The 25,324-nt window shown below is 35.1% G+C and overlaps 1 protein-coding gene across 1 annotated transcript in view; it reads right to left on the bottom strand.

Annotated features, from left to right (window-relative positions):
- Positions 1-25,011, bottom strand: part of GLRA3 (glycine receptor alpha 3) — a gene marked incomplete at both ends in the record, with an annotated part of 76,647 nt that extends 51,636 nt beyond the window's left edge. The window contains 3 exons of the mRNA XM_080620787.1: positions 1,810-1,877; positions 7,353-7,480; positions 24,893-25,011. Coding sequence (XP_080476913.1) covers positions 1,810-1,877; positions 7,353-7,480; positions 24,893-25,011 — 315 coding nt within the window. The remainder of the gene's footprint in view (positions 1-1,809; positions 1,878-7,352; positions 7,481-24,892) is intronic.
- Between the last annotated feature and the right edge of the window lie 313 nt (positions 25,012-25,324).

Here is a 25,324-nt window from a genome sequence, read left to right as displayed (position 1 = left end):
TGAAGTCAAAGTTGTACTTAATTGTTCAGTTTTTGAATGCATATAATTGACAGAATGAAAAACCCTGTGTTTCTGACCAGGTTTGGTATTTTCTGTAACATACTACCTATTTTTCACAGATCAGGCTTTAGTCTATCATCTCAACTCTTTTTAATGTACTTTCAAGGCAACACAGAACAGAATTGAATATCATTATAAAATAGAAGTATTGTACTAGGTTGCACTGAAAGGAAATGTTTCTAATTCTCTGGTCATAGAGAGAAAACACACTTGAGATATGAACTCAGACATTCTCTTCCCAAATTCAGGAGAATTTTTTAAAGTGGTAGCAACTTTGTTTTTATAAATATGCTTTTTATAGTGATCTAATTGCTGGATTTTTGGATTTTACTGACTCCGTGGTCTGTCTCCTGCTTTGTACCAGATACACCCATCCAGCCATTGAAAAGTAGCTGTGGAACACTATTCTAATCATGTGGGTATTGCTTAATCTCCTGGTCAAACCTGACTAAATCTCCTTGGATGACATGTCAATCTGTTTGGGATTTGCAATATGGCAAGGCCCCCAAATACAAATTAAAGTAATTTTCTACCTGGAAAAAATCATCTGCCTTTCTCAGTAACATCTACCACTATGTTCCAAGGTGAGTAAAGGTCAGACAGCTGTGATTATCCTTTGGATATGGGTTGCATAAATATTTGACTTTATGAATTTGTGTTATTGCTTTCCAAACTACAGGTTCTTGGGTACATTCAAAAGTCAAAGGTCTTTTCTTGCTCTTACTGGTAATTCAGAAGGAAGGCTTTTGCTTAGGATTATTCCCTCCTCTCTTTTTTTTGGCTACACCAATTATTTTTAATCTGTTTTGTCATTCCAAGTATGTATCCTGACCCCTGAAATTGTTGGGATTTCGGCATATTTACTATATTTGGATCTTACAGACTCATAGTTTTTCCTTCATCTCTCTATATTTTAACCCTCTCTGTCCCCAGATTGCTATGTAACTATTTTCAAAGGTATTTACTTGCCTTTCTTCAAAATATGTGAGCTACTTCTATGGGGAAAGAATGCCTATATCTCCTCTTTCACCAATTTTTAAAGAGTAAATCTGTGGTCCAATTTATTAGCATGTATGTTTTACATGTTAAATAATATTATCTAAGTTTTCTTTGTCAGTTCACAGTTCAATATCTAGTCTTACTGTATTTAGACTTGAACCTCTCTTTCCCTTATTTTCTTAAAATCTCCAGTCTTTTTGTACTCTATCTTCTGCCTTTCTTTAATAGACAAATTATAAGTGTACATACAAAAAGCATATTTACCACACTCATAGAGTTTATAATATACCAGATCACTGTTTCAGTTATTCTATTATGCCTGTGCAAAAGCTCTATTGATGAAGAACTTTTAAAATGAGGTATACATCCCTATATACACTGTATATAATGAAATTATAAAATATTTTTAACAAAGCAACTTAACGAATTGACATTTTTGAGATTAGAAAAGTGGAACACTATAGAAGCTAATATCTGTCTAATTGAAAATAATGATTTTGTTACAATTATCAAATAAAAGTTATGAAAAAAAACCCCTAATCCTTGGCTTTACTTGTGTGTTTGATGGTATAATGATGAATTTTCTGTTCGAAAATATCAGCTGCCAAATTAAATGTTCTCACTTCTGTTCTTAGAAGTGGATTTCTTTCTTCACTTAGTTCCAGGTAAAGAGAAGCCTTAGCTAGCTTTTGAGCTCATTGAGCACATTTAACTTGAACTTTAATCCATGCTTGAGGTAAAATATCTTACCATGGTTGTCTCTGCAATGGATCCAAAGCTGTTTATAAATATGTTGCATGTGACATTAACTGGAGGGCCTGCAAAAGAAAAAAAAACACCAGTTCCTTTACCTTACTGACTATAATATATAAAAAATTATGATTTTTTTTTAAATTCAATTAGGATGAAATAATGCTACATGCACAACTCATTTAGTGCACAATTAAAGTGAATAGTTCCTAATAAATTTCCTTTTGATTTTTCTCAAAGGTAGGCTACTTGACTGGCCAGTTTTAGCAGCAATAAAAAGAGACAAAGTTGATTATTAACTTGCACAGATGTTTCTGTACAAAAAAAACCAAAAAATCAACACCCTGTTTGAAATATGTAGTAAAACAGGGTTTTATGTGTGTTTCAGTAAGCCATATATGCACTTCTCACAACAATTAGGGACAAAAATAGCCTTCACTCAAGGCAGCTGTTACCTTTAATGTTATCTGTCGTCACTGGTAACAGAAATACATTGCTTCTGCTATTATCTTTACTGCTTACAGGAACAAATGTGGACAAGAAAGAAAGACTTAGATTCTATTCTCATTCCTCTCAAATTCACAAAATGGTTAATAATCTTTTTAAACTGAATTTTCTGCTACCATGAGTCTTCAGGCAACTGTTGTTCTGTCTTATCTTGCATGTGTGATGAATCAGTAGTGGCAGCACAGTCATTATGATAACTGAACAATGAATTGTCTCTTCATGGGAAAGGTTTTAAATTATTTCTATGAAAGTCTCTGTAAAAATGGCATGGTGGTAGAGCATGCTAATTTGTCCATTAAATCTTATCAATTTCAATCTCTGTGCAGCAGAAACAAGATTTTTCCATCACAAGTTTTTTTAGTCACCCTCCTGCCCTTTAATATTCTTCTATATCAATAATCCAGTTCAGCATTGGAGAACCTGGTTTCTTTTTGTAGTTTTAAGCAATCACTAATAATGAAAGATCTGTATCTGGAATTTGAGGATTGGTCTTATAAACCCTTTCTTAATATTTCTTTTTAGGGTCATTGAAGAAAGAAGCTGCCCTGCAACTGTTGGTGGATTGCAACTAAAAAAAATCTAATGTGACCAATGAACTCGATATTAAATACTTGAAGAACCAGAACATCCATTAAAAATTCTGCCAACAGGACAAAATTTGAAACATTCTTCTTTCTTTGTGAAAATAATTGTTTTGAAATACTGTGTAGCAATTTCAAAAAACATCACTACATGTACTTCAGTCACTGTAATACACAAGACTGCATCCTATGGAGCAGAATTCTCAAGTAAGGAGGTATCACTCTGCAGTCACTTTGACACTATTTTCACTTTGATATTCAGTTAATTATTTAGAGCTGATCTTGAGCATATTCAGTATTTCTTAGAATTCAGTAAAAGCTTAACATAGACAACTCCTGAAAAGGATCAAGGGAAAAAGAAAAGCAGGGGAGATGAACAAAGGCAGACTCAGTAAAAACTGTCAGGGAGAAAATTGTACTTCTTGGCTATGTTAGACTATTTCTTTGCAACACAGGTTTCCTTTCAAGCATTTTCATGTTATAGTGCTTTTCATTATTTCAATTTTAGTATGATACTATCTTGTTTGAATTAGTACTATGTTTTAAGGTATGTGTGCTATATCAACAAACATAGTTGCTTTTATAAACAAAAAGCCATAAATCACTACAATGCTTAATTTCAAAAGCAGCATTACAACAGTATATTTAACATCTAGTTTAAAAAAGTGCAAAAGGAGAAGCTAAAAGCAGCTTGCAAATGATTTAGAGATTATTTAAAGATACTGTGCTGAGAGTAAAAATGAACTTCCCAAAACATATTAAAAAGAAGCACAAATGAAGCTGTTAAAACTGGAAGTCATATTCAAACACAGGAACTCAGGCATGTGGAACATAGATTAAAGACAAGGAGAGAAAAAATAGAGCTGACACTCACTAGACACAAAAATGCTAATAATGATAACTATCTGCAAGGAGTTAAAAATAGAATCCTGGCAACATCTGGAAGGTGAATTCAAGAAAAGATGATTAAAAGTATCCATGGAAGTGAAGGTCAGAAGAGAAAAACTAAATAAAGTCTTTGTAGCAGCATTTGTTTCCAGTTGCTAGCTGTGTCAAATACTGTAGCTATTCTGATGGAAGATTTGAATGAGAACTGTAGAAGATGTTTCAGGCTAAGTGATCAGGACAAACTGACAGGCTGAGGTGATATCAAGCCAGACAATATCAAAATCTTTGTAAAGTTGTGGAAATATAAATCACTGTGAGTCAGCTATAACCTGCATCAGTTTTGTTATCAGGGTGTCCTGGGTTCAGCAGTAGCAGCCATTTTTCTCCTTCTTAGTAGCTGGTGCAGTGCTGTGGTTTTGACTTTCGACCTGGGAACAGTGCTGATAACACTGATGTTTTCAGTTGCTGGTCAGAATGTTTACCCTGACCAAGGACTTTGTGAGTCTCATGCTCTGCCAGGGAGGAGGGGAAGCCAGGAGGAAGCACAGACAGCACACCTGACCCAAACTAACCAAAGAGGTATTCCATACCACAGCACGTCATGCCCAGGATGTAACTGGCAGTTACCTGAAAGGGATAATTCGCTGCTGGGTGGGGGCAAGGTAACGGTCAACAGATTGTGAGGTGTTGTATTCTCTTCCCTTGTTGTTTCCTTTATCATTATTATTATTGATGGTAGCAGTAGTTATTTGTGTTATACCTTAGTTACTGGGCTTTTCTTATCTCAACCCATGAGAGTTACATTTTTGGATTCTCCTTCTCATCCTTCCAGGAGCGGGGGGAAGAAAAGAAGGCGGGGAGTGAGAGAGACTGCGTGGCTGATTTATGGCTGTCTGAGTTTAAACCGCTACACAGGGGAAACATGTACCTTGTCTGGCAAGTGTAACTTGAATTAAAAAAGCTAATCAGACTTCAGGTGTGATAGTGGATGACATTGACAATGAGCTTTATCCCTGTAAACCTTACCTCTGTACCAGCCAAACTGGTAGAAATTATGACAACTATTGTGATTAACAGCTGTGGATTAATATTATTTTTGCTGAAATAATGTCTCTCAGATCTACTGAAACTCTCTGAAAGAGCTGATGAGCACGTGGGTAAAGGCAGTCTCATAAGATTAAATAAGTATTAACTTTATTTGTAGTATATAATTAAATTAATTAAACTAGTTTATTTGGATTCTTAATAACTTTTCAACATGATCTTTTTTCAAAGGCTCTTTAAGGATGTTAGTCTTAAGTGAAAGACAGTGCTTTTTGCTTTAAAGCTATTTAATGTTAGGAATACATAGCCACTTTTTACAGTGCAAGGTGATTGCTGGTGCACTCCCACATGGATCTGCACTGAAAGGCCAAAACTGCTTCTAGAAGTGAAGAGATGAACATATTTATCTAAGTTATTTTTTTTTTTAATTAAATCTTGGTTTAAGAAGTTCCTAAACTAATGATTAGCTGAGTACTTTTAGGAAATACAAAGGCAAGGAATGCTTTACACTTTCCTATGTAAATCCCAAAATTTCCACGTTAATAGGTTGTTATCAGTGTTGTGATCTGGGCTATATAGACTTAAAATTATAACACCTCTTCTGTATCAGATTAATTCTGAGCATCTTGAGGCCATGACAATTTTTGCACATGGATTACATAATTGTGTCAAAATTTGAAAGACGATAAAGTATTTCCCATATTTGTAAGGAAGACAGAGTTTGGGATGTGGAACAGCTCAGTAAGAGGAGAAGCATCTTTATATAGCTTTGATATACTGGGTAAATAATTTGCGGCTAGAACAAAGATTTTGCAAGGTCTCTTAACTTTCTGGTTTTATTCCATAGCTAAATAAATACCAACAGTCTTCTCTATTGTTTCTGTTGATCAAGAACAGATATGCAGAATTCCTTATCCAAAAGCAGAGCACTCAGACAAAATATATAATTCCATGTTATTGACCAAAGTTAACTATGACTAAAATCAGTAGTTAAAGATCTTGTCTAAGTAGGAATTTTACTGGAAGAATAAATTATTTAAAATTATTGACTGAGTTCTCTTATTAGTACTCATTTTGTTTCTTTAAAAGTGTTGCCACATTACAAACTCAAAAAGGCATTAAACCACAGCACTTGCCACCAGAAAGTGGCAAAGCCACTGAAGGAGATACTTATTCTTAGTGATAGGTCTGAATCATTCTGGGCAGATTTGTTCAAAGTGTGTAGCTGTCTAGAAGATTTAGAATGTGCACTTTTTGAAAAAGAACAATGTCAAATTAGGTTTTGTCTCTTTAAATTTCAATTGTTACAAAACAAGGCTCTAAGTTTTTTGAATTATACTTTCAAGAAGTACTGTATTGAATTTGCTAATCTCTAAATCATCTGCCTATTCTTCACTGCAGCTCCATCAGAACATTGTGATTGTATGATGTCCATGGCAATCTCCAAAATCTAATCTCTAAATCAACTGCTAAGCTGTAAACTAATTTTTAAACACTCGTTTGCAAGACTTCAGGAAGCACAAAGAAGAAAGAATAAAAACCGCAGGGTTTAGACTTTGCCTGAGGTCTTCTGCCCAGCAAAACTTTACCTTAGGTTTAACCTGCAGTTTGCATGCTAAAGAATATACTGAGGCAACAAACCAAGGTAACTAATAAGGAGCAAAAATAATGTAAAAGCTACCATTCATGCAAGAAAAAAAAATTAGAAATAGAGTGTTTTGCATTACTTTCAAAAAATTGTTTGATATTGTGGAGCCCTTCAGGAAGCCAGGCACTGGAACATTCTTCAAAGTAGTTCTGGCAAGCAAAGTCCCGGGGACTTATTCTGTGTGGTTGCTAGGGATATTGATCACTGTTTTAAATCTTTTAGTGATGTGTTTGAATTTCCAGTGCCCATTTATCATTTTCTGAGAAGTATCAGCACCGTTAACTTATTAAAAGCAAAACATTTCCAGCTGCAGTAAATCCTGGTTAATAACTTTATGTATACAGCACAAACTGTTTATAGCTTACTGTGAGCAAGCACTTTGGCAAACTACTTGGTCTTTATGAATCAACCTGGGCAAATTCTGACAACACTACAAAATAGAGTCATAACCACTTACATTTCTGGGAGTTGGAGATGTCAAAAAATTACAAAAAAGTTAGAAAAAAACCACCCACCACCACCACAAAAAAAAAAAAAAAACCCACAAGAAAAAAACCAAACCACCAAACCAAAAAAAAAACCAAACAAAAAATACTAAACCCAAAAAAGAAAAAATTAATTATATTAGACGATGAAAACCTAGTGATAGGCTAAATTTCCAAAAGGTCTGTATCTGGGCGGTTGTAAAAGTGACAGGAATAGAGAATATTACCACTGAAATGAACTGTCATAGCAAAGAAAAACAAAAGAAGGCATATATTTTTTTTTGTTTCAGTGAGTGTACTTCTTAGTTTTCATATTTATTCCAGGAACTGCACTTGTGGGAGAAGAAATATTGAAATACTGAAAAACTAAAAGTTTAGGTTTGAAATTACCTTTGAAATTTGGTCTGATTCTTGCATCGTAGCCTGACATCCTTCCCATTAGCTTATCCAGGAAATCAGATGGCGACATCGGCATGCTGCGGGATCTTGCACTGTCTGTTTCCTTTGTGGCTACCAAGCTAATAGCAAGGAAAAGCAAACAAAGAAACAAATGGAACAAAACATTTTGTTAGAGATTTTGTTATGTATACTTTAATTTTACATAGTCAATAACTTACGTCATGTATGAACAAGAAAATAGGAAAGATAAGATTGCCTTTCCAGTTTATGCTTCAAGAATAATAGTAGCAAATAAATGCTTTTCCTATCTGTCATTTTACATGTAAATTTTATTTTGTTAAGCTGCTTAGTTATAGGTTGCTGTTAGGTCTTCTTCAGGATTTTGTAGATTAATAAGGTTTTCAGTCAACAGTAGTCATTTCATCATCACATAGTTAAACTATGTCATCTACACAAAAGCTGTGCATATGGAATATCATAATTTGGAGTCTATACTAAGATTAGTTTTTTTAACTGGGTGTGGTGTAACAGAAGTCCAGATGAGAAAGAAAATAGTAAGGACATAGTGGAATCACCATCCCTGGAAGTGTTAAAAAATGTGTAGATGAGGCCATTAATGACATGATTTATTGTGGTCTTGGCAGTCCTCAGGTAAAAGTTGGACCTGATGATTTTAAAGGTCTTTTCCAACCCAGTTTATTCTTTGTCTTTCATGGAATAGTACTACTACACCATTTTTGTTCAGCTGATGTTTTATATTGATATTTAAATGTAACACTGCATATTAAACAGTCTCTTGGCAAATGGTATTCTTTAACTGTGTCTTGGAGGTTATTTTTCTGTTAAAAAAAAAAGTACCTGCTGCAGTGGAAAAAAACCAACTTACTGAAGGAATTATTTTAGGGCAAAATTTTCATCTCAGGGCTGCTTGGCAAATGTCATCTCATATAGCCTCCTCTCCATATGCATACAGAACTCTCACTGACATTCTAAAGTGTGCTCCACACATGCTAAGTGAGAAGAGTATTGGCACTGCAATCAGCCAAGTGGACCCAATGAAAAAGCCTCTATTATTGTGGAACCCTTACTTGAGTGTTGGCCAATGCATTGAAGAAACATTACAGTCAGCAAATATATATATACACATATAAATTTCTGAGTACCATTGTGATACACAATGTAAATAAAACCATTCATGGCTTTTGGAGTCTCAAAAAAGATAAAGAGCTTTTAACATTTCTTCTGACTTCTTACCTGCTTGGTTGTCTCTTATTATTGTCAATTCACTTTTTTTAGAAGTGCTTAAAAATGCTTTTGTTTAGAAGTAGGGCCAGGGAAAACTCTAAAATTCTTAGGAATTTTCTAACATGTAAAAAAACTATGCCGGACTTTGCTTGTTAACAATGGATGGAGTTCCAAAATAGGAAAATTCCATACAGGTATGTGTGTATGCAGATGCAATGTTAAGTGCAGACTAGGAATGTAATTTTTTTCCTCCAAACACTGTGTTACTCAGGACATGAAAAGTTACAGTTTTATGTCAAATTCCATTTAGAAAGTGTGCTAAAAAAAAATCTGTCTTCAAATGTGAACTTTGTATTTAATATCTTAAATTAGTAATTATGTCATATTAAGATATATAAGTATGACAAACTTGGACATGCACAGAATATGAACATAGAAACCTCTAGAATGTTGTTGTTAACTCATATTTTAATTAAAACTCAGTTCAGTTTCTAAATTATAACATCAACTGAAATCAGAGAACTGAAATCCTTGTGCTTAATTTGTTACCTAGTGTTTATTCTGTTCTATGTGTGAGTTGATTTGCATATTTATAGATTGTTCATAAATTTCTAAATTGGAATCACCAGGTCTATAATTACTCTTGTCTTTGGTCTATTCTGTCTGTTCAATAAGTGTTCACTTAAAATCTGAAGAGAGGTTAGCTTTATGCCATGCCTTGAAGACTGTCATTGAAATTTCATGGACTGAGATAGAAAAACACATCTGCCACAGTGCATGACCTACCAAAAGTCATCTTTGAGTCAGAAACTGTTAGATCAAGCTGAAGACATTTATATTAGGATAAAAATATTAGAGAATAAGAAGCAGCCCACTACAGCCAAGATGCAGCTTCTCTAGAACAGCACCCACATCCTAAATTCTAGACAAAAAGCTATTGTAGGGAGTCATAGTAAGAATGGTGTTCAGCACTGCCATCTACCATCTGGAAAGGAAAAACAAAATCATCAATGGTTTCAAACTAAGAGTTGAAATACATAAATAAATAAATAAGGCATAAATAAGGTATAAATATTGAGGAGGGCAGCAAAATAACCCATTTTCTAAGTTCTGTCCATTTAAGTAGAATAGTTTAAAAGAGATGAAGGATGTTAAGAGATAGATGAATTGGGAGTGTGAGCAGAGTTGGACAAAGCAGCTGAGTCTGAAGAAGGATTTATAATTCATGTTGAACAACTCAGCCCTATTGTGGTAAAGTTCTCACTGCACTACTGTGCTATCCAATAGTGTGGAAATATCGAGAGTAGAAGCATAATGTTCACTTACTATTTTATATGATATTGATGAGGCCAGTTCTTGCACATTGCATCAAATTCCTTGTCCAAGGTTTAAAAGGACATTAAAACATTTATAAAGGTACTGAACAAAGCCACTAAACCACTGAGAGTTAGGGAAATCTTAAAGTAAGAGACTTTAAGAGATCAACCTGTTTAGTTTATCAAAAAAAAGATTGAAAAACAACATTGAAGTGTAAATACCTCAAAGGGGCAGAAAATGCTGGACATTGATCTGAAGAAGAAAGGCAGAGGAAAAAATCAATGAAAGACAAATTCAAATGGGAATTTAGGCAAGCAGTTTAATAGTTAAAGTAACTTAACAGAAGATCAAATGATACTGGCCAAGACAGTACAGCTTTCTAGAAGAAACATTTCAGCAAAATATAAGGTATTATGTTTCATGTATACTAGATGGTGAAAAGGAATGACCTATAATATATTATATAAAAGCAGACTAAATCCAGAATAGACATTACAAATATCATGCAAAAATAATCAGATTGTCAAAAGACACTTTCTGGACTTGAAAATCTTGAGGAATGGATGAAATGGGCATAGTTCAAAGTGGAAAATGGTGTCTTCTCAGGGTCCTTCTATACTGGGAAAGGGTTGCAGGCTTGTAGTTGCCTGTACTGTAACATGTAATCTGAGTTGCAGTTTACATGTGGTAATGTTGGCCCATTTTGCTCAATTCCTTTGATAGCTGGATATTTGACTTATCAAATAGTTGCATGAGCATCAGCTCCTTGCACATTATGGAATTAAGAATGAAAACTGCACTTGAGATTTCCATAAACTGCAGACACCTTAAAATATCAGATTGACCACTACTAGAAGAAACAAACTAATGTTCTATGAATGACATGCCCCTGCAAAGAGGAGAGAATTTTAAGCTAAATGATAACACTGTCATGAAAGCAAATGGATATGAAGAGGCAAGGGATAAATTTAGATCATGAATTAAAAGCCTTTCAACTAGTGAAGCACTTCAGTTCAGGAATAGTTTAGCACTATGAGTAGAGATAGTAAGTTCCCATGTGTTTCAAGATGGAAGTAATTATGATGCTGTGACATATATGACTGCAATTGCAGGTGATGGGACTCACTTCTAACCCCTCAGATAAGGATATGTTTGCATTATTGCTAATTCTTTTATGTATTTAAAATAATTACTACCGTACAGCTCTGAAAAAAAAAAAAATATAGTTAGCATAGCTATGCAGCCAGAGCCCCAACATCTACAGAATTTAAATGGGAGATCTCATGTAGCAGCTGGCAATTTTGCTAGCAAGAAAAATCATGAATCATGAATCTCTGCTCCTGAAATGTCTATTTAAAGTAGGCATGTTTGTGAGAGAAAACCTTATTCTCTTCCTTTACTCCAAAGGAAAATGATTGAGAAAAACTCTTCAGAAGGAATTTTACATTTCACAACCTCTACAAATGTTTTGTTCTTTAAAATATTTAAAGCTACAAAAATCAGATTGCTTTAAATGTTTTTTTTAAGAGTCACCATATTCCTTCTTATAAGCTATCTCTTCTCTATTTGCCCCAAACTTCTGTACGTTTTTACCAAAGCTTTATTTTTAAAAGTACATTTTCAAAGTTAACATCAATTGTACTGACTTTGAGGCTTTTGCATCATTTGTGTGCTACAGAAAGTACTGGTTTTCAGTGATTTTTCCTGTCTTTCAAACTTTTCATCTTCAAGGTGGATTCTTAAAAATAGCTTTAGTGCATATAGACTTCATCAAGGACTCTGGCGGTAGGACAAGAGGTAAGGGGTTTAAACTTAAACAGGGGAATCAGGTTAGATATAAGGAAGAAATTCTTTACTGTGAGGGTGGTGAGACAATGGAATAGGTTCTCCAAAAAAGTGGTAAATGCTCCATCCCTGGCAGTGTTCAAGGCCAGGTTAGACACAGTCTTGTGTGACATGGTCTAGTATGAGGCACTCCTGCCCATGGCAGGGGTTTGGAACTAGATGATCTTAAGGTTCTTTCCAACCCTAACTATTCTATGATTTTATGATAAAGAAGTGGTACACTATTTGCTGACTTCCCAGGTGGATGGCAGAGATAAAGAAAGAGTATGGCGTCCTGTAATAATACCTTCCACTGGAAACTTCCCAGAGAGAGGTTTCCAAGTCCAAGTAAGAGCAGTCGCCTAATTTATCCCAGTTATTCTGAAAGTAGTCTCCAGTCTCACTAACTTTTGAATATAACTGGTACAAACTATTTTTGAATCTGATTGTATGCTCATTTTCTTCCTTCCACCGTTAAACTACCTATGTATTTTACCTTGAAAGTAAACATACTTGTCTTTATATTAACAAGTATATTAACATACTTGTCTTATTTGGCTTTGATTTTTCTCATCTGATCATAAATTATTTCTTCTATCTCAAATGCAGTCTATCATAGCCATTCAGAGATAGAAGTTTTGTATTTCATCTTACAATGCGTGCTACAGAGCTGTTATATGATGCTTTGCATACGTTATTATGGTCCAGTAGCTTTTTCATTTCATTACTTAGCTTATTCTTTCAGACAGCAAGTGTGGCTAAACCCCTGGAGCAATTGGATCTTATGTTTGTGGTCCGTTCTCTCCAGCTGATGTTTGAATGTTTTAAATGCACTTTACATTAAAAAGTTTTGAAGAGAAGCTCAAGGAAATTAATTGCACACTCATAAGGAAAGGAAAACTGCAGCCAGCCAATATGCAATAAAATTTTAAAGCAATCTCCTCACTTTATGGGAAATTAAAATCCTTCACAGAAGACAAATACGCTTCTCTGACTGGAGGCTATTCATCAGCAATATTGATTCATGAAAAGCCAGGGCCATTCTGGAAAGCTAGGAGCTCTGTCAGAGTTCTACAGTTCAAGGTTAATGCAAGGAGATAATTTCCTTCCAACACCTTTCTATTCCAACACAAAAAAATTCTACTTGAGCTTTATTGGTGAATAAATTAATTTAATTCTGAGGGACCAAAAAAGATAAGAAGAAAAATCAAAAATGAGTTTCCAATGGTGAAAGAGTAGCGGAAGAGGGTAACATGTATTAAACCTAAAGAGAGTATATGAAGAAAGAATTAAGTTTACAATGTCTCAAAAAAGGCTGAGATTCCAAATTTCCTATTATTTCTGTTAAAATGGACAAAGTGTTTCTTGCTAATTAAAAATGAAATTTCTTTTATTTCCTGTAGGTCATGAAGTTGTCAGTTCCTACTGCAATGAAAATTCAGCTTTTCCTATCCTCCAATGTTTTAGATAACAATAATTGTCATATCAGAGAGAAGCACAGAACTCTTAACTCATGTTTGCCAGAGAAAAATCTGGCACACAGGATCAGAAGCATTGAATCACCAAGATTTTAAAGAGGTCTTTTCTGATTAAAATCCTCAGGAAAATTTTAAATATTTTATGTGATTACATTTTCTACAGATTTTCATGGTTTTAGCTTTTTCTAGTTGCCCTTTTATCCTCTTATTTTAAATAAATTTGAATGGACATATTAATTTTTCAATATAATGCTGCAAAGATAAGTTTGTCATGGAAGTGAAATGGTACAATATTTATACCTTATTTACTTTATGGGCTATAGCTTAAAAAAGTTTTGTATTACTGTGGAGTCTTTCATCTTTCCTTAACAAAAATGAAAGATAGAGAATAATGGGGTTTTAAATCTTCTGATTAAGTCATTATTACCTGATCATCATTCTACAGGTCAGAGGTTTTTATATTCCAGATAAGGCTAAATTTGCGTATACTTGTTTCTGTTTGTGACTCAGTACATAAAGCACAATGCTTTACTAACACCCTCTCGGGGAAAAAAAAACCTCTTAAGGTAAAGGAAGAAAACTAATTTGTCAGCATTCTTCATAATCCTATGGGCATGGCTTTCTAGCTAAATTAAGATATGGATTCAATAAACTACAGGTTGTCCCTCTAATTTTGTTTTCTTATTTAAGACAAGTTTATTGCTGCCAATTTCATCCATACAGCATTTGAATTTTCTTAAGATATTTTATGAATTATGACTCTTATCTGAATATTTGTTCATTGTTTTCCAAGAAGCAACTACTTCTTTGGTAATTTTTGTACCTGTTGTATACTTATTTTTATAAATGTTCTAAATTCAAGTCTTAATTTCTTGCTACTTCTTAATTTATTCAACCTACATTTTTTGGAAAAAGCTGACTCAGACTATAATACAGGGAGCAGAGAATGTTTCAAATATTCTCTGATAAATAAATAAAGACAAATCTCTTACTATTCTAAAGACATACTGCATAGGTTAAATTTTTGGCAACTTTAGTTTTTAATTAAAGATAGTCAGATCTTCCCAAAATTCAATTAAAACTTTTTTTTTTTTTTTTTAAGACAGATAATACTTGTCTAAAATGAATAGAATATCTTTGAAAATGGGAACTGTAAATTGTAAATCACAAATTTATAGTGTCTGAACTGGTATTACTATCTCACTATGATGACTAATTTGTATATTCACTGAATAACAAAGAAAAATTACTGGAATAATGGATAGATTGCAAAATTACCAAGTAAAATAATTTCAGGATATTATCTTTTATAAACCAGATGTCCTTCTATAAAAGCATGCCAAAGCTGAATAATTACATTTATTTTTGTGATTAATGAGTGAGTCCTCTAACTGATTGAATTTGTGCAGGAACTAGCTGATGTCTTTCACCACCATATGAATAGTAATTCAACAGGTGTCAATGAGGCAACATTGGGTTGAAAGCAGAATTAATTAAAATAAGACTTTTGCCTGGCTAAAAACTTCAAACTATTGTTTCCCAAGGCAAACTCTTTGCAAATCTAGGAGCAACTTGTGAATACTGAAAACAGAATTCTACAGATTACAGCTCCTAGGCTGATCCTGTATTTTGAATGCATCAGCACATGTCCTTTAAATTGCAGAGATGCATATTACTGTGACTTCTAGTTATAATTCACTGCCTAGATTATTTAGTATTGTTGTGGCAGTGCCCCAGCAGCTTACTTTGCATCCACTAGGTTGTTTCACTGTCACTCAATATAACAGCAACAGCGTCCCATGAACTGTATGTTTGTAGAAAAAAAGATATTTGTTGTAACCATATTTAATGACAATTTAGAATGTCTTAAGTCTTCTGCTCCTCCTTTGCCTTGTTTTACTTTAAAAAGTCCAATTTATGAGTTGAAAACCATAACTGAAACTAAAAACTGGGGTTCTTCAATATGTCTCTTTTCAAGCGATTCTTTTATCATTCATAAAAATATTCATGGAAAAACAATAGAATGAAATGGTTGAGATTTATCAAAACTAGATAAAAATTTGATTTTGAATTAAAACCTCAGGGTTTGTTACTACTGAAGTGCAATTCAATTAAACACTATTCCATTTGCCTTAGGAAAGATCTGCTTGTATCAGTACAAGAGTGTTGTCCTGCATCTTCAGTGAGCATGTCAGATAGCTGCTCAGAATGAGACTTTATCTCCAAAATAAGTTTGATAAGATATAATTTCAGTTAAAAAAAAAGCTGAATATATCCTGAAGAGCCACTTGCCTGAAAATAAAGTGTTTCAACACACAGGCCTACAACCCAGACAAGTCAAAACTTATCAGTAAGTAGAACTCAGTGCTATATAAAGTTCTCTCCCAAAACACTTCTCATTAAATTTATTTTGATCAGTCAGCTAATTATAGTGTAGATACTGTGTTATTACTATTGGTTAAGAATTTTCCATTAAGCCAAAATATTTCCAGTTGAAAAAATACTGCTTTCTTGAAATAGTGTTTTCTGTTTCAATGTTGTAATGTAATGCTGGCAAGCTTGTATGGAATAGTCTTGTGTCCTTTCTATTCTGTCAGCCACCACCAGTTTTCTAATGTTGATACGAACTGAAGTTGAGGGTTTGGATGCTAATTTTCAAAAACTTCACTGAACATCTTCCCTCACTTCCAGAATTGGCAGAGATTTTTTCCTGCTTTTTGCAACTTAAACTTCCTTTTATGCATTGAAAAAGCGATACAATATTTTCAGGGCTTTGGAATTTTCTGTGAAACAGGAATGGTAATGTTCAATCAGCTGTGTTAATTTACATGAGATATATGCATTACATAATTTTTTTCCTTTTTAGTATTTCTATTAGAAACAACACTATAATAATTCAGTATAAGACTTTCTTTAAGGAAAAACAGGATTAAGCTTCAGGGTGATGATGGGAGTGGCAGGATTCATGCTACATAATGACAGAACCTAGAATCCCTAATGCATGCACTGAAGCATATTCCTTACTGAATAAGTCAGAGAAAATAATATGAAGGTAAAAACCCCAGTGCTTCTAGCCTTTCATTTTTCCACCAGAATTATCCTGGTCAGCTACATATATTCTTTTTTACACACAGAAAATGTTGTTTAAACTTCCCCTTAGATGCATATTTTGCCTTTGCTACACTTGTACAATATATTCACCATATCACCTGATGCTTCAAAGCTTCATATAAAGAAGTGGTAATACGCTGGGTGGAGGAAAGATCATGATGTGTGCTGATCCCCCTCTGTCCCCCTGCACTAAGCAGGCTGGGTTGGGGGGCCTTAGGTGGTGCGGGTAGGCTACCTTCCCCCTTCCTCTTCCCTGGGCAATCACTAAGGCATAGAGGACATCTCCAAACACTGTTGCAGCCTTTATGATGTGCAAGACACTTCACCTCCTTGAGGAGTCAGCACTGTTAAAAAGGATGAAAAAGAGCATTCTGTTAACCATTACTTAGGGAGTCTGAAGAAGTGCATTTGTGCTCAGATTTTGATTAGAGGTGAAAATCTGAGTACTCTTACATCCAAAGATCAGTGTATAGGAGCAAGAAAAATACGTAAAGAGTTAGATACATTCTTAGAGTTCATTTGAACAGTGTTAGAAGCTTAGGATAACTTTTGGACGTAAAATTTTAATGCATATATGAGAATCTTTTTTCAAATATCATTTTTTTTATTCCATTTCTCTAGTGTACTGTACTTTTTGTAATCATGGATTACTGTTTCCAGTGGGTGCATTTCATATTCACTTTGTGTAGAAAAAATTACAATACTATGTTGAAAACAATTAAGCATCCAATATTTAGTATGCAAGATCTGCAGCAAAACAGAAAATAGTTTATTTTATTTTAACTCTTGCAAATTAAGAGTTAAAACAAACTCTAAGAAATCTTGAAAACTCTGATAAATCTGCTGCCATTTGTATTAAAAAAGAAAAGAAAATTTACATCTAGCATTCTTTCTGTTGTGATAAAGCAATGAGAAAACACACGATAGATTTAAAAAAAAAGCCTTTAATGGGATTTAGTCCAGCTTTCATGCTGAAATCTGTCCATTTTGATTTTAATTCTAACGCTGCTGAGTCAGAGGTAATAGATCTGACCTGATAGCATCAGGGAAACATTACTAAAATGAGCATCCCTTCATGGAGACATTATGTAGATGCTTAGACACAGTATTAACATCTACCTTGGAATAAGGTAGTTAGTCATAGTTTAGGTGTGTGAAGTCAGTGCTTTATTCCTGATTGATTTCAAAACCTTCATTTTTCCCTTCAAAAAATTAAGTGTTACCTTACTTTTGCAGCAAGTTACTGTTTTGTGACATTTTTAAATTGTCATTTACTTAGTAGGGCATCCTTAGCCAGCAGACATGTTGCTCACAAAACTGGAAGTTTAGTTGGTCTCTGCAGATGAATATGTCTTAGCCTACGCATGACCAGAGCATGGATGCTCCTGTACATTACTGAATCTAACAGATAACAGGACAGTTTTGAAAACTTTATGAAATTAAAAGCTTCAGCAGGAGGAAACTTCAGGATCTTTTTAACATTCAAGTCCCATTTTACCCCAGAACAGTTTAAACCAACTTTTCACAAAAAAGTCCATGAGCTCTGCAGTCTCCAACTAAGACATAAAGTAATAATAATTTTAATACCCAAACTTTTGAATAAACATACTGGTATAACTGTATGTACTGGGTATTTCTGCTGAGCAGCTAGTTGCGAAATTCAAGTTAATTAATTGTTAGTAAAAATTAGATAATTAGATTAGCCAGTTTTATAGAAAGTCATCTTGGAAATGATATATTCTAGTGCTTGTGGATCCTCAGAGATCATAGGTAGAATTACACTAGACTCATTTTTTACCTTTCAAAAGCCTGAAAGGGAGAAAAAAGTATTTTGTTAGAAACTGGAAATAAATTCTAGACGTAGTAGAGTCTTATGCAAACTATGCATAGTATGTGAAGCCTTGGGCAATGGTGAGATGAGTAGCATATTCCAATATTATTTTTTTATATCAAAGGTATTTTTATACATATTTTATAGCAAAGATGGAATGCAACAAAAGGCAAACTATTAAGACAGTAGGTTATGTAGTTATAACTGCAGCTTGAATTTTAATCAGGAAGAGGAAAAACGTTTGCTTTTTTAAATGTCATAGCTATACTGTTTCTGCTTAGGATATCCTTCCTAGATTAGTTTCAGCTGCAAAAGTCACATACAGGTTAATAGCACTTAACTCCAACTCACAGTATGAGATAATTTAATACTCCAGGTTTTGCTTTCTACTCACTTTATTGTTTCACTCAAACAGTTTCAGGACAACCTGCTGGCTTGCTGTTTCCTATAGCCGTTGATCTGAATTAGACAGCAGCCCCACTACTTATGTAGCTCCACTATTCCAACGGTCCCATCAGTCACTACAAGATTATCACAGGATATAGCCTTCTTGAACATTTCTACATTTTCTGTGATCTCAAAACTGTTTCCCTTGGAAACTGCATTTCTTTAATGTTACACTTCACCAAATAGAAACATCAGTAATAACAATATAGAAGAGGGTTGATCTTCCTTAGGGAAATTTCTACATGGAAATGTCACTGACACTCCCCACTTGTCCCTGTTAATTTTGCATGTCTATGGTAGGTCTAGAAAGTGGTATGGTCACGTGGTGGTATATGGCATAAAAAGAGTATAGAGGAAGTGTTTGTTATGTAGAAGTCCACTGCAGTGTAGACCAAGCATTATTACCTGTTTGCTGTTGAGTAATGTTGGAGCAATTCATTAGACAGCTGATTGGAAGACTAATAACAAAATGCATTCTTTTATAATTTTACTTTTGTACTTTTTTCCTTCATTCTTTCGTTTTACTCTCACTACTTGGCATTTGTATTGACACAGTACCTAAAACCATCAGTCAGGAAGGATCATATTCCTTCAGAAGCCCTACAAAATAATGGACTATAATCTGTGCTAGGAAAATGTAGAGCATCAAATATTTTCACCTTTTTTACTCTCGACTTTAGTGAGAAAACTGTTCTGCTTCCTGGTGCTCTTCTCATTCTTCTGCTTTGGGCCTCCATTCTTGCTGCACATAGTTTCTAGCTGTGTCTTTTCCTGTTCTCATAGATGTTCCCTTTCTGTTGGTCGTTGATATTCTCAAAAAGGTGCCTTTTACTTGATCTGTTCACGATGCCTACATACCAGTGAAAGTAAAGCTACTCATTTTTAGTTCCTACCTCCTTTTACTGATTTTTCCAATAAATGTCTTGAAGATCAGTAGGAAAAGTAATAAAAAGGAGAAGATGCAACACCACACACAAGGGCTCTTCATTGTTCATTACTTAAGAAAAGCTGATTTGTGGGAATAATTCCCTATAGTTATTATTACATAATACCCAGTAAGGTCATTTGAAGCTTGCATTCTAAATCTGTTAAAATAAGACGCTTTAATCTTATAAAAATTTTCATTTTCTCTAATTGTCATGATTCCTAGGATATCTGGACAAGACTAATCTGATAGAGAAGCTATTACATTTTTCATCATAGAGAAGCACAGCACTTATCTCACAATATTACTTGCTTTCAGTTGTTGTTAGCATCAATTGGCTAAGAATGAACTAGAAGAGGCTGAAAAGTAAGAAAATGCCACTAGCACAGTAAGAATTAAAAGATTCATGTTTTTAATTGAAATTTCTTTGTTATTTAAGTTTCTTTATAATGTTATAAACTCAAAATTTAAATTATAGATATGAAATAGTTTTTAAAAGTTTTGATCAAAATCCTACTTATGACAAAATTCGTATTTGGTTCCAAGGGATTTCAGTGTTTTCACTGGTATAGCTGAGATTTGAATCACATATTTTGTCCCCCCCTCAGCCCCCCCCTCCTCATTATCTGAGTTTTGGGAAGTAAAATGCCTGCGTATGGATACATTCTGCAGGGGAATCCAGATGCTCTCCTCCTAACATTTTGCAAGGACCCTGAGCACATTTCCTTCATCACAGGGATTTGGTTACCTGGTCACGGTACGAATCCAGCTCTGGTAAATACAGCGTAGCATTGAAGCAAAGCTGTTTGACAAAAAGTTCTATAATCCTCAGCAGGGGTTTACCCCTCTTCTCTCAGAAGCTGTTTTTGTTTTTTATTTATTTGTTTGGGGTTGTGGTTTTGTTGATGTTGTAATTTATTTGTGTTTGTGTGTGGTTTTTTTTTTTTTTTTTTTGTTTGTTTGTTTTTTTTTTTTTTTTTTTTTTTTTGTTATTTCTCCTTCAGGAATTCTTGGGAGATGCTCTTGGACTCTGCACAAGCTACTGTGCAAGTATACTTTTACCCAGCCTTGTACCTTCCTAATTCTGACCTTCTGACCTGACTTTTTGGCTTGGCCTTGGACCTACCTCATCACTACTAATCTTGCCTGTCACCCTGAATGTTTGTTTGGGCTGGATCTGCTCTGCTCCTGCACAGGAGCTGTGGGACTGTAAACTTTGTTGGCAGGATCCTGCTCCTGTCTGCCTTGCTCTGAGCCTGAACTCCCAGCTCACCTTCCTTTTCCTTGCTGCTCCCTGAGACATATCAGATCTTTTTCATTAGGACCTGGAGCCTGTTGACTGATTTATCCCACAGAAAAATGTGTTTTCAAATTAAGTCTGGGCTGCTGAGGAAAGGTACTGTGCCTCAGTGCTCTCATCTTGAATTACTATATTGCCTTTGACACATCCACACTATTTTATTCACATCCTGATTTTAACAGACAGTTCTGTTTCTTGAATAGAATCATAGAATAGTTAGGGTTGAAAAGGACCTTAAGATCATCTAGTTCCAACCCCCCTACCATGGGCAGGGACACCTCACACTAAAATAGAATAGTATTGCAAGTATAATTCTTAACGTAATAATAAGCTACTGAAGTCTTTTTATAACATCTGAAAATCTTTATTTTCAAAGATGTTTGTGATGATATGTCAGATTTAATATTTTTTACCTGTCATTTCTTTTTCTTTCATTATTTGGAGGAACTAATGCTGGCTTAAAGGATATTGACTTCTGTTTCTTAAAGCTATTCATCTGAAAACAATTTCCAGTGTAATGCAAGAATAATTTCAAAATCAGTTAACTGTGAGCTCTCAGACATGCCCCAGAGTTAGGTTACATGGAACTTTTTTTCACAAGAATCTGGTCTCTAAGTGCAACTGGCTGTGCCTGTGGTACTGTTTCCTTCAATATAAGGCTGATGGAGTAATGATAAGAACAAGGAAAGAGGCACTAATTTAATCATGGCATGTTTCATGGTCTATGTTAATATAGATAACTAAAGAAATATCATAGGGATAATCTATTTTGCATCTCTATAGTGCCACCTACCTTTTCATCCTATGCTTTCCAATACACAGGTCTACATGTAAAATACCAATACTATACACTTTAAGGAGAAAGCAGAGTCCCTGAAAAGTCCCTGAAAGTGTAGTTCTAATAGGCCTGTGCTGGTGCCTATGTAAGTTCAAGAGCTGTCATAAAACTATTTGACTCTACACATATAATCTATCTTGCAGTGTGACCTGTCGGAATCCAGGTAAATGAAAAGGAATTTTTGTTAACACTATCACTTTAATGAAAACTCAGAGGAATATTTGGTCTTAAGGATTATTATAACTTCATAGCATATCTTAGAAGTATTTATTTTCCTTCTTTTGTGGGAAGCCATTCTTAGACTCCATTAAATTATTTTCCCTAGCTTTCACAATTAATTTTACATCTCCACCCTGTTCTTAATATCACACTGGGGCTTGGCCAGGCAGTTATTAATAAATAATATTTTTTTTTATTTTGTGTCTCAGCATAGCTTTTCTCCCAGTCCTCAGATATACACCTGAAAATGTAATAGAGTTCTTAAACACTTGCATTTCGTGTCTAAAATCTATTAAGGTGTTATCAATAAGTACACTATTTATCTAAGACATTGTACTACAAACATGAACAATATTATGAAAGGCTGTTGACAGTGTTTTATTCTTTCCATAAGTCTTCCATAATTAAATAAATCAAATTAATAATTAGATCCTAAAATGATCAATATACATCTTGTTTCGGTCATTTCAACTTGAAAAGCCTTTAGATGTGAGATGAAAAATTAATTATTAAAAAAAAAAATAGGGTGCAGTTTCCTCTTGTGAAGCATGCCAATCCTGAAACTTTACAGTAGTAAGCTTGTAACTTTATACTTTCATCTGACCTGTACTGAAAATAAAACTTAATGTCTATCTTTACAGACATATCATTTAAACAATAACTTTAAACAGCCTCAGGGCTGTTGGACAAGAATTGAAAGTTTTTCCTGTTAGATTCATTCAGTCTTCTCACATATCCTTAAGTGCTTTTTAGTGAAAACAGAAAAGTGTTAATGTTCCAAGGTGTAAGAGAGGGTACATTATTTTTTCATAATGTCCAAGCAAATAAAACACAAGCTTTGTTTTTTCTTAGAAATTCCTACCATATCCATCTTCTCACAGAGGGGGCTATATAGGTGCTAAGGCTGAAGTCTATAGTCCGATAGAGAGTGAAAGCAGCATCATACTATTCCCTGTTCCCTTTGCTCCAATGGAAATAATTTCACCTGACTTCAGTTGGAAAAGAAATAAAATTAATGGCTTCAGGAAGCTTGGGAATTTTAAAGGGTTTAGTATTTTAACTCTTTTTCCCTCCTTTTTTTTGACACTTTTCCATTTCAAAGCATGGAGGACATTCCTGTGTGTCTCAAACTGGCTCATGTATCTCAGGTAATACTGCTAGACCTAAAATCACCAGCAGTCTCTATATAGAGATACATACCAAAGATATACATAAGTTCTGAGCAGCTTTCTAAAGTCTTTCTCACAATACATAGTCTTTGTGCACCAGTGACCATGTTTACTGTGATAAAATGACAATTTAAGAGCAGAAGACTAGTGCAATGCAACAGTTATTTGATCACTGAACAGAATAATTTGAACATATGCAAAATAAGATGCCTGTATACATCTTGAAACAATTTCATAGTAGTACAGAATTACATGATAAAAAATACATGTATGTTTTACAACACTGACTTTAAAATTTTTTCTTTTTTCACTTGGAATATAATATGTGTTATTATATGATTAAAATAAAGGATGAATCATTCCACAGTAGAGTGACACTTAAATAATACACCGAGGAAAAATAAGTTATATAAGTACATTGAAATAGAATAATAATAGCACAGTACTGCTTGTATTGCCTACACTACTCTACTATTCTGAACATTAAATATTCAATATAACTGTAAAAATCTAAACTGTAATGAAAGTGCACTTACTCTTTCCTCCCAGTGTCAATTAATCCCTACCATGTGACCCAGTTTCTTAAAATCTCTTTATTTTGGCACAGTTACAATAAAATCACATCATAAACTATTTGCCTATGTTGATACAAAACAGGCCATTAAACTAATTTCAAAAGGAAAGACTTGCTAAAAACCTGTGGACACCTGTGAAGTATGCCATCCTTGTGGGCTGCTACATGCTACTACTTTAACTTTGCGATCATAGATCTCTTACACATATAATCCCTGAAGTCTCCCTGGAGAACCACTTTTCAAATGTAAGTTTTAATTTTTATCTTTGTCAAGTAACAATGTGATTCTTAAAATAGCCCAGAATTGTCATGCTGTATGCCACAGTCTGTTTATTGTGATCCAGAGCTAGACTGTATGTTGATAACAAGCATGCCTAACTCTGCATCAGCAGTGAATGCACAATGACATTGAACTCTGATTCTTTACGTCTGATTTTTCTTTATAAGGTTTCCTTCACCTTTAAACAGAGGACTCAAGTTTATTTCAGTCTGTTGTCATCACAATTCCAGAGCTATGTGTCAAAAGAATGCTTGCATTGAAATCATAGCATTACTTCAGCTAGCAAAAGTCTGCTGGGCAGAAAGTAGACAAACCATATGAACCTCAGTTTTCTACTCAGGTCATGATTTCTGGATCTGTTGCTATCTTTCATAATACAAATCCTAGACTACTAGTAGTACAGCAAATGCTTTCCCTCTCAAGGGAAATCCTGCAGACCATATCCTCTGTTCAGTCAGCTATCATCTTTCTGTTTCTGTATAAGACTTCTCTGACCTAACGCAAAACCTTGATTTTTATTTTACTGAAAAGAACTGACAGTAAAAATAAGTCTATATATTCCCAAATCAGATTATCTTCCATAACTTTTACATATAGACACTTTGCACCTGAAGAATTTCAAGATCATTAATGCTACAATTCCTGCTAAAAACAGTGATAAAATTCACAGTGATAAAAAAGTGATAAAATAGGGAAACCCTTCCTACGTGCAGATGAAGGACAGGCACAGCCTTCAGGTCGCAAAACCTGAAATCTAATTCGAGGCAGTGCAATGTTAAAAAGTCATTCGTGAAATGTAGACCCCATGCATGTCGCTCCTGTGCCCGCAGTCTGGCTTCCGAAGGTAGCCGGACTGGCGTTAGTGGTGAGGAAAAGCGGTGACCGCGGTCTCTCTCCACGCCAGTCCCGTGTATTTCACCAGCCAAGGAAAACCGGCGGGGGGACTTTTGCTTCCCCGAGGAAAGCAACTCACCTGAGCAGTACTGCTGCTTCCCACAGATAAAATCCCGATACAGCCGCTCTGAGGTACCTAATCCGGGCCATGCTGCTCGGAGGCTCATCGGAGCCCTGGAGCAGTGGTGTCCGAGCCATCGGAAGCTCTCCGTGGCTCTGCTCGGCTCTGTTCGGCGCGGCTCTGAGCGGCTCCTCGAGGGCAGGAGCGTCCCAGGCACCCTGGAGAGCTCCGGCAGCGCCGCGCCCGCCGCCAGCCTAGTGCCCTGCGACGCCTCGCTCCCTCCCGCCGGGCCCCGCCGAGCCCGCCCCGCCGCTCCGCATCGCAGCACAGCGGCCCCCAATTCCCAGCCGCGGCGGAGGCAGGAGCCCACCGCTCCGGCCGCCTGGTTCCGGCTCCTGCCCGCAGCCGGCACCCTGCAGCCGACCGCATCCCGGGCGCGGGGGGTGCCGC

This window comes from Psittacula echo, assembly GCF_963264785.1.
Source record: "Psittacula echo genome assembly, chromosome: 1".
In the NCBI taxonomy this organism is placed as follows: domain Eukaryota; kingdom Metazoa; phylum Chordata; class Aves; order Psittaciformes; family Psittacidae; genus Psittacula; species Psittacula echo.
This window is presented reverse-complemented; position numbering and strand designations above follow the sequence as displayed.